This window comes from Macaca fascicularis, chromosome 2 (assembly GCF_037993035.2).
Source record: "Macaca fascicularis isolate 582-1 chromosome 2, T2T-MFA8v1.1".
In the NCBI taxonomy this organism is placed as follows: Eukaryota; Metazoa; Chordata; class Mammalia; order Primates; family Cercopithecidae; genus Macaca; species Macaca fascicularis.
The window spans coordinates 53,516,163-53,530,782 of NC_088376.1; the positions used below are offsets into that span (position 1 = coordinate 53,516,163).

General features: G+C 40.5%; 1 protein-coding gene across 1 annotated transcript in view; it reads right to left on the reverse strand.

Moving 5' to 3' along the window:
• ERICH6 (glutamate rich 6) overlaps nucleotides 1-14,620 on the reverse strand; it is a 46,383-nt gene that overhangs the window by 11,626 nt on the left and 20,137 nt on the right. The window contains exons 6-11 of the mRNA XM_005546093.5: nucleotides 14,455-14,571; nucleotides 10,890-10,988; nucleotides 9,524-9,681; nucleotides 9,219-9,289; nucleotides 7,100-7,245; nucleotides 3,098-3,183 (exon numbers count right to left, since the gene is read on the reverse strand). Coding sequence (XP_005546150.3) covers nucleotides 3,098-3,183; nucleotides 7,100-7,245; nucleotides 9,219-9,289; nucleotides 9,524-9,681; nucleotides 10,890-10,988; nucleotides 14,455-14,571 — 677 coding nt within the window. The remainder of the gene's footprint in view (nucleotides 1-3,097; nucleotides 3,184-7,099; nucleotides 7,246-9,218; nucleotides 9,290-9,523; nucleotides 9,682-10,889; nucleotides 10,989-14,454; nucleotides 14,572-14,620) is intronic.

The window sequence follows — 14,620 nt, forward strand, 5'->3', positions numbered from 1 at the left end:
GGCAACATAGCAGGGCTCTGTCTCTAAAAACTTTAAAAAAATTTTTAGGCCAGGTAAATTATTTAAAATTTATTGATGTAATTAAAACAAAACCTACACACTCTCATAGGGTCTAGGGAACTAAAACTTCATTATGCTTCCTATGCTGTGAAAGTCATTTTTCTGGCTTATTATTGGGGTTTAAGTAAACACTTCGGAAACGATAACTAAAAATGACTTTCTTCTACAAGGGGAGGCTCTCAGTTCATGAAAAGGCCGCCTCATTTTTTTGCTTTTTGTTTTTACTTTCCTCAGATATTATGAGGATCTGAACAGCTCAGAAAGTGTAAATATTAAATGAATGACCTGGCCATCAGGCAGAAAGTCCAAGCGATCAACAACTTGGTGTTCTATGAAATAGATACTGAATTTTGGTATTAAAAATTTTCTGCTGCTCATGGGTGTGTAAACTAGTATACATTTTCTGGGATGGAGGGATGGCAAAATCTATCAAAGCTTTAAAATATCCAAATTATTCATCTAGAATTTCTACCCCTATATGTTTGTTTGTTTATATATATATTTATTTATTTAATTTTTTGAGATAGGGTCTTGCTGTGTTGCCCAGGTTGGAGTGCAGTGGCACGATCACAGCTCACTGCAGCCTCAACCTCTCTGGCTCAGACAATCCTCCCACCTCAGCCTTCCAGGTAGCTGGAACTACAGGTGCACACCATGACACCTGGCTCATTTTTGTATTGTTTTTGTAGACACAGGCTTTCCCATGTTGCCCAGGCTGATCTCAAACTGCTGAGCTCAAGCGATCTGCCCACTGTGGCCTCTCAAAGGGCTGGGATTATAGGCATGGGTCACCATGCCCAGCCTCAACCCCTAGGTATATAATTCAAGAAAGTAAGTGGTGACTATGCCACAAAGTATGCACAAAGCTGTTTATTTAGCTGTTGTGTATAATAGCAAAAATTGTGAAACCACCTTTGTTCAGTAATAGCGGATAGGTTAAATGAATTGTAGTACATCTATATAATAAAGTACTATGTGGTTATAAAATGGTGTTGCTACCTGTTTTTTGGGGAAAAATGGTGTTGTATCTTTATATTTATTGCATTATCATATATTTATAACATTATTGTATAATTTCATTATGTAAAGGAGTCAGTTAGAAAATATGAATAAACAGTTAAAGAATCAATTTATATATATACATGCTCATAGATAGAGAAAATATTTTTTAAAACCCCATGGGCCAGGTGTGGTGGCTCACGCCTGTAATCCCAGCACTTTTGGAGGCCAAGGCGAGCAGATCACATGAAGTCAAGAGTTCAAGACCAGCCTGGGGAACATAGTGAAACCCTGTCTCTACTAAAAATATAAAAGTTAGCTGGGCATGGCAGCATGTGCCTGTAATCCCAGCTACTCGGGAGGCTGAGGCAGGAAAATTGCTTGAACCTAGGAGGTGAAGGTTGCAGTGAGCCAAGATCCCACTACTGCACTATAGCCTGGGTGAGACTATGTCTCAAAAAACACACAAACAAAAACCACATATTTTTATGTTTATTCATTTATTTTTCTCTTTTTTTTTTTTTTTAACTGCTCTTTGCAGAGCAGAGCTACCCCATAGGAAGTGCATTCAGAATAGCCAAAAAAAAAAAAAAAAGAAAAACAAAAACCATTTATTTTTAAATGCTGGCTAGACACAGTGGCTCACACCTGCAATCCCAGCCATTTAGGAGACTGAGGCGGGAGGATTGCTTGCACCCAGGAGTTCAAGACCAGCCTGGGCAACATAGAGAGATCCCCATCTCTACCAAAAATTAAAAAAATTAGCCAGGTGTAGTGGTGCATGTCTGCGGTCGCAGCTACTTAGGATGCTGAGGTGGGGGGACTGCTTGAGCCCAGGAGGTTGAGGTTGCAGAGGGTCATAATTGTGCCACTGCACTCTAACCTGGGCCTTACAGTGAGACCCTGTCTTAAAAAAACAATAGTAATAAAATGCTATCAGCTTTTCTCTAGGTGGTAGAATTTGAGGGTAGTATTTCCCTTCCTTCCTTCCTTCCTTCCTTCCTTCCTTCCTTCCTTCCTTCTTCATTTTCTTCCTTCCTTCCTTTCTTCCTTCCTTCCTTCATTTCCTTCCTTCCTTATTTCCTTCCTTCCTTATTTCCTTCGTTTCTTATTTCCTTCCTTCCTTATTTCCTTCCTTCCTTCCTTCCTTCCTTCCTTCCTTCCTTCCTTCCTTCCTTCCTTCCTTCCTTCCTTCCTTCCTTCCTCCCTTCCTTCCTTCTTTCCTCCCTCCCTCCCTCCCTCTTTCTCTTTCTCTCTCTTTCTCTCTTTCCTCTCTCTTTCTGTCTTTCTTTCTTGGTCTTGCTCTGTCATTTAGGCTGGAGTGCAGTGGCATGATCATGGCTCACTCAGCCTTGACTCCCCGGGCTCAAGCAATCCTTTCACCTCAGCCTCCTGAGTAGCTGGGACTTCAGGTGTGTACCACCACATCTGGCTAATTTTCTTATTTTTTGTAGAGATGGGAACTCACTATGCTGCTTAGGCTGATTTCAAACTCCTGGGCTCAAGTAACCCTCCTGCCTCAGCCTCCCAAAGTGCTGGGATTATAAGCATAAGCCACCATGCTCAGCCAATATAGTTTCTTTATAGTTTCCTTTTATCTTTCTATTTATTTGTCTTTTTAATTAAAATTTCTATTTTTCAATTACGCTGGATCTTTATCTTTTTCTGTGTTTTTGTTTTTGTTTTTCTGAGACAGGGTCCCACTTTATTGCCCATGGTGGAGTGCAGTGGCACAATCTCAGTTCACTGCAGGCTCTACCTCCTGAGCCCAGGTGATCCTCCTACTTCAGGCTCCCGAGTAGCTGAGACTACAGGCATGTGCCACCACACCCAGCTAACATTTTGTGGAGACGGAGTTTTGCCATGTTGCCCAGGCTGGTCTCAACCTCCTGAGCTCAAGTGATCTGCCCGCCTCGGCCTCCCACTGTGCTGGCATTACAGGCGTGAGCTGCTGCGCCCGGCCATGTATTTCCTTCCTTTACCTTTCTCTTTTTTGAAGTAATAAAGCTAATAAAAATAACTTGTTGAAAGAGGATACAATATTTGTGTTGTCCCATCTGGAAATGAAGTTAGAAACTTGCTCCCATGTTTGTAATGCTTCTCCAAGAGCTCATTCCTGACAACCTGTACACCACAGAAAAGAAAAGACACTTAATTATTTTGGACATAAAGTCCCAAGTACGACAACAATGGACATCAGCTGGTTACTAGACAGTCATACAAACCATTTATTAATTTAAATTTTGGCCCTGCTTCAACAACAGGAGACAACCCTTAGCAATTATTAACAGATTGTCCCTAACCCTTGCAAGTATAACTTGATAAAAATCCTTCTGGTAGAAATCTGACATTACATATTGATTTTAATTTTTTTTTTTTTAATAAATGTTACTACAAGAACAAAAGCAGATAAAAACCAGCCCCTGCACAATGTGCAGTGCCATTGCTATCATAAATCAGATATTCATGTATGCATGAGTCTGTTTCTGGACTCTATTATGCATATGGATTTCCTTGTTTATCCTGCCCCAATACTATACTGGCTTAATTACTATATCTTGTAATAGATCTTAATAGCTAGTAGAACACATCCTCCTCTCCTCAGCCTCTTCTTCTTCAAGAGTGTTGTGGTTACTCTAGGTTCTTTATATTTCCACATACATTTTAGAATCAACTTGTCAAGACTTCCCTTCCCCCAATACACACACATAGGCAATCTTGTTAGAATCTGAGATTATATTGGATCTATAGATCACTCTGGAAAGAATGATCAAAGAGTGTCATCTCTAAAAAGGAAGAGGTAGGCTAAAATATCTCATTATGAATATGGTTTTCTTTATTTCTCCTTTTGCTTCTGTGAAATTTTGCTTCACATATTTTTGAGGCTGTGCTAATATGGACAATATATTTTGTAATGCTATATCTTACTGGTGGATTGAAATTTTGTCAATTAAAAAGTGATCATCTTTATCTTTATCTTATAAAGTGATCCTCTTATCTTTACCTTACACTTTCTTTTTTTTTTTTTTGAGACAGAGTCTTGCTCTGTTGCCCAGGCTGGTGTGCAGTGGTAAGATCTCGACTCACTGCAACCTCCACCTCCTGGGTTCAAGTGATTTTCCTGCCTCAGCCTCCTAAGTAGCTGGGATTACAGGCATGTGCCACTATGCCTGGCTAATCTTTGTATTTTTAGTAGAGATGGGGTTTCACCATGTTGGCCAGGCTAGTCTCAAACTCCCTACCTCAGGTGGTCTGCCTGCTTTGGTCTCCTAGAGAGCTGGGATTACAGGTGTGAGCCACTGCACCTGACCTATCTTACACTTTCTTGAAATACATTTTAACTGGGTATAGAATTCTAGATTGCCATTGTTTTCTTTCACCACACTGAAGACATTCCATTGCCTTTGAGCCTCTATTGTTGCTGTTGGGAGGTTATCTGCCAGTCTGTTTTCTTTTAAATGTAACCTGAACTTTTTTTCCTCTGTTACTTCTAAGAATTCTTTCTTTCCTTTTTTTTTTTTTTTTTTGTTTTTGTTTTCGGTCTTTAGTTTTCTGCAGTTTCACTATAATATGTCTAGAATTTTTTTTTCTCATACTGCTTGAGATCACTGGGATTCTTAAACCTGTCAATGGGTCTCTTTTATCAGTTTTGAAAAATTATCATCCATTATCTTTAAAATATTAGCTTTGCCTGATTATCTTTTTTTCTCTCTTTCTGGGATTTTGAATAAATGCATGTTAGACTTCTCATTTTATTTTTGTACCATACACTCTGTCTTGTGTTTCTTGCCCTTTTTTTTTAATCCCCATAATGAATTTTGATATTTTTTCTTTTCAACCTTTCTTCCTGGGCATTGGTTCTTTCTTTAGTGGAGTCTAACCTGCTTTCAGCTCTCATCTTTCAAGTTTTTAATTTCTTTTGTTGTATTTTTCATTTCAGTTGTTGCAGTTTTCATTTTCATTTCAGTTCATTTTTTTCCATTTCAAATTTGCTACATCAGTTTATAGTTTTCTCTTCCCTTCATATATCTTCAAGCTGATCTCTTATTTTCATGATCACAGTTAGACTTCCTCATTTTCCAAAGTCTTTTCAGGTCTCTTCTTATTGATTATTATTCCTCTGGATTTTTAGTTGTATTGTTAAGTTTTCTTGTGTTCTTGGTTATTTTTCACTGTATGCTGGTAACTGAACTTGAAAAATAATTTGTAGGTGTGATTTGAAGGTTGAATTAGTGACCTTCCTCCAAAGATAGTTTGGATTTACTTCTGCCAGGCACCTGGGTTTACTGACACCCCTTACATTCTTTTTGTTTGTTTGTTTTGAGGTGGGTCTTGCTCTGTCACCCAGGCTGGAATGCATGATCATAGCTCACTGCTGTCTCAAACTCCTCAGCTCAGGTGATTCTCCTGCCTCAACCTCCCAAGTAGGTGGGCCTACAGGCATGTGCTGCCATGCCCAGCTAATTAATTTAAAAATTTTTTTTTTTTTTTTTTTTTTGAGATGGAGTCCTGCTCCGTTGCCCAGGCTGGAGTACAATGGTGCGATCTCGGCTCAGTGCAACCTCTGCCTCCCAGGTTTAAGCAATTCTCTGCCTCAGCCTCCTGAGTAGCTGGGATTACAGGTGCCCACCACCTTGCCCAGCTAATTTTTGTATTTTAGTAGAGATGAAGTTTCACCATGTTGCCCAGGCTGGTCTCGAACTCCTGAGCTCAGGCAGTCCACCCACCTTGGTCTCCCAAAGTGCTAGGATTACAGGCATGAGCCAACACACCCAGCCAAGAAAATTTTTTTAGAGATGGGATTTTGCTATGTTGCTCAGGCTAGTTTCAAACTCCTGGCCTCAAGTGATCCTCCCACCTTAGCCTCCTAAGTAGCTGGGATTACAGGTGCAAGCCAGTTTGCCTGGTTCACCCCTTAAATTCTATGTCTCCCAAGATAAACAAACCAGGTCTCAGTAATTTAATTCTGAGAAGTCTATTCTGAGGGACTATACTTACATAGAAATGTACTTACATACAAGGATATTTAAAGAAATGGCATTTATATAGCAAAAAATTGTTATGAATCAGTATGTCCAAGAACAGAAAAATGGGTTAAACTACATGATAAGTTATATAGCTATTAAAATAATATTAATGTAAGCTATATATTATGAATTTTTTTTTTTTTTAGACAGGGTCTTGCTCTGTTACCCAGGCTGGAGTGCAGTGGCACAAACTTGGTTCACTGCAACCTCTGCCCCTAGGCTCAAGGGATCCTCCTGCCTCAGCCCACCAAGTAGCTGGGACTACAGGTGCATGTCAAGCACAGCTAATTTTTCTATATTTTGTAGAGATGGGGTTTTGTCTTGTTGTCCAGGCTGGTCTTGAACCTCTGGATTCCAGCAATCTGCCTGCTTTGGCTTCCCAAAGTGCTGGGATTAAAGGTGTGAGCCAATGTACCTGGTCTTGGAAAATTTGTTTTAATAATTAAGTTAAAAAAAGAGATATAAGTATGTTAACAAAAACCCATGCAAGGAAAACCATCTAGAACAGTGCTAATATAACTTTTGATTACAAGAAAAATGTTCTGTATCATCACTGCAGTACAGTAGCCACTAGTTACATGTAGCTACCTAAGACTTGTGGAATGGCTAGTGTGACTGAGAAATTACATTCTTAATTTAATTTAATTTAAATCTAAATAGCCAAATGTAGTATTGCTACCATATTGGGCAGTGCAAGTCTAGAAAATATTGAAATATTAATGTTTTGGGAGAAGTGATTGAGACTTTTGGTAATTTTCTTCCCTTCCTTTTAATTTTCTAAGGGTTCCAAATGTTCTCTAATATGCAACTCTTACATTTTAAAGTAAAAAGGCTTTAACCCAAACATAAGACATTGTTATAAAGTCTAGTAGAAGTTAAAAGGCCAAGTCTGTACCAATTCTTTTTGACAAGTAGTTAAATGCATCATGTAGCCAAGCTTCATGAAAGATTATATAATTTTAGGTCAAACTGTTTTTTTTAAATACCAAGTAAAAAAATTACAAGTTCATTACCTTTCCACATGCTATCCGAGAATCACAACAAATGATGGACATGTTACTGTTTCTCAGTTGAAAATCAAATACAATGTCATCAATTGTCTGTTTTTCTGGAATATCCACAGAAAGTTGATAAGAAATTGTTTTTAAGCGCTTTGAATCTAGTGGGAAAAGAATCACATAGAAATACATATATGTTTTAAATTTTCTAAAGCCTCTTTTCTAAAATGAAATTTCAAACTCCAATATAAACACACTGATTCATAAGAAATTTTTATATTCAAATTTTTCATCATCTTTAAAAATTTTATTATTCCCCTTTGTCAAAAAATGAGAACATTCCTTCGTTAAAAGAAGAAAAATGAGACCGGGTGCAGTGGCTCACACCTGTAATCCCAGAACTTTGGGAGGTTGAGGCGGGTGGATTACTTGAGGTCAGGAGTTTGAGACCAGTCTGGCCAACATGGTGAAACCCCATCTCTACCAAAAATACATACATTAACCAGGTGTGGTGGCGTGTGCCTGTAATCCCAGCTGCTTGTGAGGCTGAGGCAGGAAAATTGCTTGAACCGGGAGGCAGAGGTTGCAGTGAGCCAAGATCGTGCCACTGCACTCCAGCCTGGGTGACAGAGCGAGACTGTCTCAAACAAAACAAAAGAAAACAAAACAAAACCAGAAAGAAATTTAAAAAATGACAATTTTCATTAAGTGGAACTTTCTGGCCTTAGTTCTAGTAGAACTGACACTCTAACAGTTGGCTATCAGGAAACTTTATATGAGGGATTTAGTTACAAAAATAAATAAAAATGTATCCTCTCTAAGTATCTTTTTTTTTTTTTTGGCAGTTCAACTTTTATTTTTATTCATTTTTATTTTATTATTTTAATAGGTTTTTGGGAACAGGTGGTGTTTGGTTACATGAATAAGTTCTTTAGTGGCGATTTCTGAGATTTAGGTGCACTTACCACCTGAGCAGTGATGTAAAGTCTTTTAACCCCCACACCCTCCCACCTTTTCCCCCTGAATCCCTAAAGTCCACTGTATCATTCTTATGCCTTTGTGTCCTCATAGCTTAGCTCCCATCTAAGTATCTTTTCAGTAGCTCTGGGTGGTAGAGGAGGAGCCTGATGCCCAGAAAGATTAAGTCATTTACCCCGAATCAGACAGCCTGTAAGGAGAAAAGCAAGGAAATAAATCCAGGACTTCTGATTCTAAACGCAGTGTTTCTTCAACTGTACCAGAACTACAGTGATACTAGCGAGCCGACTTCTACAACAACTAATATATGAAGAAAATAAGCCAACTGTTCTGGTTTTTTTTTTTTTTTTTTTTTTTTTGAGACAAGAGTTTCACTCTTGTTGCCCAGGCTGGAGTGCAATGGCACAATCCCAGCTCACTGTAACCTCCGTCTCCCAGGTTCAAGTGATTCTCCTGCCTCAGTCTCCTGAGTAGCTGGGATTGCAGGTGCCTGCCACTATGCCAGCTAACTTTTGTATTTTTAGTAGAGATGGGGGTTTCACTATGTTGGTTGGCGAGGCCAGTCTCAAACTCCTGACCTCAGGCGATCCACCTGCCTCGGTCTCCCAAAGTGCTGGGATTACAGGCATGAGCCACCGCGCCCAGCCAAGTTGACTTATTTTTGACAGATTTTCCATACCCAAGCTTGAAAACAAAATGGAAAGTATGCTTAATAAAATATGAGACAATGAACCTGAAAGCTCTTTGTAGTTATCTGTAAAATGCTCTATAGGTGTTGCTAATTTATTTCAATGAATAATAACAATGAGATGAAGACTGAAAATTCCAAAAACCAGATGGCTGGAAACACTAGCTTTTCTGAGCCATTTTGATGGATGCAGGCTATATTGTACTTAGAAATAAAAAATTTTCAATACTACTACTTATTATTATTTTTTATAGAGACGGGATCTCACTATTGTACCCAGACTGGTCTCAAACTTCTGGGCTCAAGTGATTCTCCCACTTTGGCTTCCCAAAGTGTTGGGATTACAGGTGTGCGTCCTGCACCTGGCCAATACTATTTTTAAAATACACCCATTTCATCTTTTGGTTAAACATCTGAGCTTTCTGATGTTGTACAGCAGGTCTATGAGATCAGCACTGATGAACTCACCATCTTCAGAGAAATGAGTCTGTTCCCTTGATATTATTGCAAAATGTCTGGCCATTCGTTGCTCCTGTTTCCTACAAAATCAAGAAACATCAGGCATAAATCTGAAATGTGGTTGAAGCTTAAAACAGTCTACTACAAAATTCAGCTGCTTAAATGCCATGCTTGTCTGTTCGATCTGTTATTATTTGTGAATCTAGGAAATACATCTTCAAAATTATATATCTTGAAAAACTGAGGTTCATTTACAAAAAAAGCTCCGATTAAGTTGGCCTGTATGAGTTTCGGTATCAAAGGCTCAATGTTACCTTTGCAGGGCTTTTTCTTTTGCCTTGAGTCTGTCGACCTCACTGTAATGGGCTGCATGAGGGTCAATAGCAATTAATTCCGCTTTAGGGGATTTGATTTTTATTTGTTCCTCATAGATATAATCAATCAAATTTTGGAAAGCAATACAGCAGGAGGCCTGGAAAACACAGAAGTTACTTTCATCTCATCAGTCCTAGATGAAGATGATTAGAGGGGATAAAAATGACTAACAAGGTTTGGATAACAATCTATCATAAGTTTTTATTCTGGTAACAGCTTTATTAAGATATAACTCACATACCATACAATTCACCCATTTAAAAAGTACAATTCATTTGTTTTAGTATATTCATAGAGTTGTACAATCATCATCACAATCAATTTTAGAATCTGAAACCTGTCCTCACTAACAGTCACTTCCTCTCCTTTCTTCACAGCCTCTGGCAACCACTAATTTACATTCTGTCTCTCTAAATTTTCCTGTTCTGTATAGTTTATAAAATGGAACCATACAACATGTGGCACTCTTTATGTCTGGCTTCTTTCACTTAGCATAATGTTTTCAGGGTTTGTCCATATGGTAACATGTTTCAGTACTTCATATGTCTTTTTATGGTTGAATAATATTTCATGGTATGGATATACCACATTTTATTCATCCATTGATGGACAGTCGGGGTGTTTCTATATTTTGGTTATTATGAATCATGCCGCTGTGAACATTTTTGTACAAGTTTTTGTGTGGACATATGTTGCCATTTTCTTGGATATAAACCTAGGAATAGAACTGATGGCATATGGTTACCGTATGTTGAACCTTTCAAGGAACTACTAGACTGTTTTCCAAAGTGATGCACCATTTTATATTCCCCCTCAGCAGTACATGTGGCTTCTAATTTCTCTATATCTTTATCAACACTTGTTGTTATCTGTCTTTTAAATTATACCCATCCTAGTGGGTGTGAAGTGGTATCCCATTGTGCTTGTGATTTGCATTTCCCTGACAGCTAACACAAAACTCTTCTTTTTTTGGAGACAGAGTCTCACTCTGTTGCCCAGCCTGGAGTGCAGTGGTGTGACCTCAGCTCACTGCAACCTCCGCCTCCTGGGTTCAAGCAATTCTCCTGCCGCAGCCTCCCGAGTAGCTGGGACTACAGGTGAACGCTGCCATACCCGGCTAATTTTTTGTATTTTAGTAGAGATAGGGTTTCACCATGTTGCCCAGTGTGGTCTCGACCTCCTGAGCTCAGGCAATCCAACCACCTCGGCCTTCCAAAGTAAGCCCGGCCTAACTCTTTTAAAAATGGTAATGCGGGGGAAAGATGCAAGAGAAAATACTACATAAAAACCTGCCTTAGAACTTACATGCTCCTTTGATTCAGAGCAAACATCCACATTAGAAAAAAATGCTCTTAGATCGCTTCCACAAAATTCACATTTGGGTGATGTCTCCTCCTCTTCATCCTTCAGAGAGAGAGGAAAAAATTAAAGAAGTCCCTACAAAGAGGCCCAGAGGCTCTGAGAGCAGCAGGAGCACAACCCTGGGCACGGTCAGTGAATGCAACAGCAGTGGTGATGAGATGTGCCAGGATGTGATGTCACTTCCATTTAAGGGCTGGTGAGGCTTGAGGAGCCTGAGGTGGTGTTTTGCAGGTCTTTGTCCGGTGCAATTCCCCAGAGCAGAGCTGAGCCTATTAGGAAGTGTGTGGTCTTCGGGATGCCTCCCTCGTATAAGAAGAAAGTTGCAGAAATGAATTCACTGTGGATACCAGAGTCTCTTGTTGGGGAGGGGAATGTGTATTATATACCTAGATGCAAGAGACAAGGATAACACACACTGGATTTTATGCAAATCATCTAAGGTATTTGAACATCGTTAACTCTTTCAAGAAGTGGCAAGTAAGAAAAAACCTTGACATTACTGTGTAGGTCAACATGTACAATGACCAACTTTCTAAAATAAATGACAGTCCCTTCTCCAGGGGAGCCTAGGTGGGAGCTCTGAATTTTGTCTGTATTGTGAAGGTAATTCAGGACAGGGAGGAGGAGGGGAGGCAAAACAAGGGAGAGATTGGGAGTTAGGGGCTCAGCTGACCCAATGTGGAGCTGATACACTGTGGCATGTCAATGACCTGAGGTCATGTCTGTGACTGCACAGGCTCCTGAGCAGGTAAGCAGCCAAGCCTCAGTACAGGCCTCCAGGAAGAGACCTAGATCATGACTTGCAGACCATTAACACCACCAGGGCACCTGTATATGGCATGGAAACCATTCTCTGAGACTGGCAAAAATGCCCAACATAGGGCTAAAAAGTGACTAAGGTGGCCAGTGCAGCCAGGGATTTACTACCTCAGAGTAAGGTCCAACATATTTAGGCCGCTGAAACTCCCCAATAGTAAGTACTGCACATTGCTAAAAGCAGAATGCTTGGAGAGGGAAGTCTTGCTCTAGAGAGATGATGGAGGAAAATCTAGGATAGCTATCAAATGATGGAGTAGAGGAGAAAGAGAGCTGGGCAATACCAAGCCATTCACAACCTGCTCCATACAAGGGACTTGGCAGTGAACCCCTCAGTCCGTTGTCCTTTCGCCCTCAGCTTGGGGTGAAGCAAGATGGAGATACTTCAAAAGACCATGAGGGAGGCTGGGCACAGTGGCTCACACCTGTAATCCCAGCACTTTGGGAGGCCGAGGCAGGCCGATCACCTGAGGTCAGGAATTTGAGACCAGCTTGACCACCATGGTAAACCCTGTCTCTGCTAAAAATTCAAAAATTAGCCAGGCATGGTGGTGTGTGTCTGTAGTCCCAGGTACTAGGGAGGCTGAGGTGAGGGGATTGCTTGAACCCGGGAGGCAGAGGTTGCAGCGAGCTGAGATCATGTCACTGCACTCCAGCACTCCAGCTTGGGTGACAGAGTGAGATTCCATCTCAAAACAAAAACAAAAACAAAAACAAAAACAAAAAGACCATGAGGGGAGTTGGGATCTTCACCTGAAGAGGGTGTGCTGGAGAGAAGAGCTGGGCAAGCCAGCTGCTGCTACCCCTGCACTAGATTGGCATCAACACTAGACCTGAAAGACCTGCTGAGGAGCAGGAGGAGCCAGCCTCGTCCAAGCGCCAATCTCGTCCAAGTTTAGAGACATCTTGGGGGAGAAGCCGCAAGGCCTTTCCCATGGTAAGACCCATCTCTGGGTGTTGTGGGAGGAGAGTATAACCTCAGAGACATCCCTAGATACAAGCCTTTGTGGTGCAGAAAAAGGAAGGTGCTACATTTAAATAAAGAATCTCAGGGCCGGGAGTGATGGCTCATGCCTGTAATCCCAGAATTTTGGGAGGCAAAGATAGGGATATTGCTTGAGCCCAGGAGTTCAGCTCACCCCGGGCAATGTAGTGAGACCACATCTTTTAAATAAATAAATAAAAAGAAAAAAGAATTTCAGCCTGAAGAGTCTGTTGAGTGACCATAAAGTGACCTGGGTAAATATAAAGAGTAAATGTTTATAGATATTATATTACATGATATACTTAATGTTTCCCCTCACTAGATTGCATAGCTCAATGTGCTGTACAAAATAGCAATGAACACCACCTCAGCCCATCCATACGGCATTTCCACTAATCTCTACACGTGCATCCATGATGTGTTGCCTTGCATGATTCGTGCGCCTTATTGTTAATGAAAAAACCTGCACCTTTACTATGCCCAAGAAGAAGTCATCAAGGGTTCTCAGATCTGGGGAGTGAGCAGTTCTCTCCACATGGCCATGGCATCCAATCCAGGTTTGGAAACAACCATTCCACCAGTCAGTCCCTCACCCCTCTAGCGGCAGTGTGGTGCTGCACCATCTTATTGGAATTACTTGAGGTAACCTTTCTCTTGCCCTTCAAGTACAGGAATTAACTGGTCCCTTCACATGACCAAATATGGCAAATATTCACCCATGTTTTCAGGCTTTGTTTCTTTTTCTTTTTTTTCTTCTTTTTTTTTTTAAATAATAAGCCTGGGAAACATAGTGAGACCCATCTCTGCAAAATATTTAAAAATTAGCTAGGCATAGTGGTGCACACCTGTGGTCCCAGCTACCTGGGACGCGGAGGTGAGAGGATTGCTTGAGCCTGGGAGGTTGAGACTATAGTGAACCACAATCGTGCCACTTACACTGTAGCCTGGGTGACACAGCAAGACCTTGTCTCGAAAAATAATAATGAAATAATAATAATTTTTTTTTTTAAAGAGGGGGTCTCGCTCTGTCACCCAGGCTGTTCTCAAGTGATCTGTTTCAGCCTCCCAAAGTGCTGGGATTACAGGTGTGAGCCACTGCGTCTGGCCTGTTTCCAAGCTTTGCGGCCACTCTCATGGGTTGAATTGTGTATCCCAAAAAGATACATTGAAGTCCTAACTCCTGCTACCTGTGAATGTGACCTTATTGAGAAATAGTCTGTGCAAATGTAATCAAGTTAAGATGAGGTCATTAGAGTGGGCACAAATCCAGTTGGACTTGGTGTCCTTAGAAAAGGGAGACATTTGGACCCAGACACACAGAGAGGATGCTGTGACAACTGAGGCAGAGATTGGAGTGATGCAGCTGCAAGCCAAGGAATGCCAAAACTGCTGCCACAACCACAAGCTAGGAAGAGGGAAGGTAAGATTTGCCCCTATATGTTGGCCCTGCCAAAACACTGATTTCGAACTTCTAGCCTCCATAACTACAAGACAGTAAGTTTCTGTTGTTTTAAGACACCCAGTTTGTGGTACTAGTTATAGCAGCCCTAGGCAACTAACACAGTCACTGTAAGTGCTATTCTAAGTAATTGAGCTCTTTGGCTTTTTTTTTTTCCTTTTAGAGCCTTTTCACTGTCTATTGTGCAAATCACTATTTTTTAATGTCATTTTAAAAGAGTAATAATAAAAAGCATGAATTAAAATCACCTTGAAGTTAATGTCTAAATTGGAGCTCTCTTCTTTGTATGCCAGAATGGTTGGTGGTCCAATGCTGGGTAACGTTCTTAGAGAAGGCTCGAATAGTGTTATGAAGTCTTCCTTAAACTAAATGTAAACAGAGAAAGGGGTGGCGAGGGGAAATAACTGAAGACTG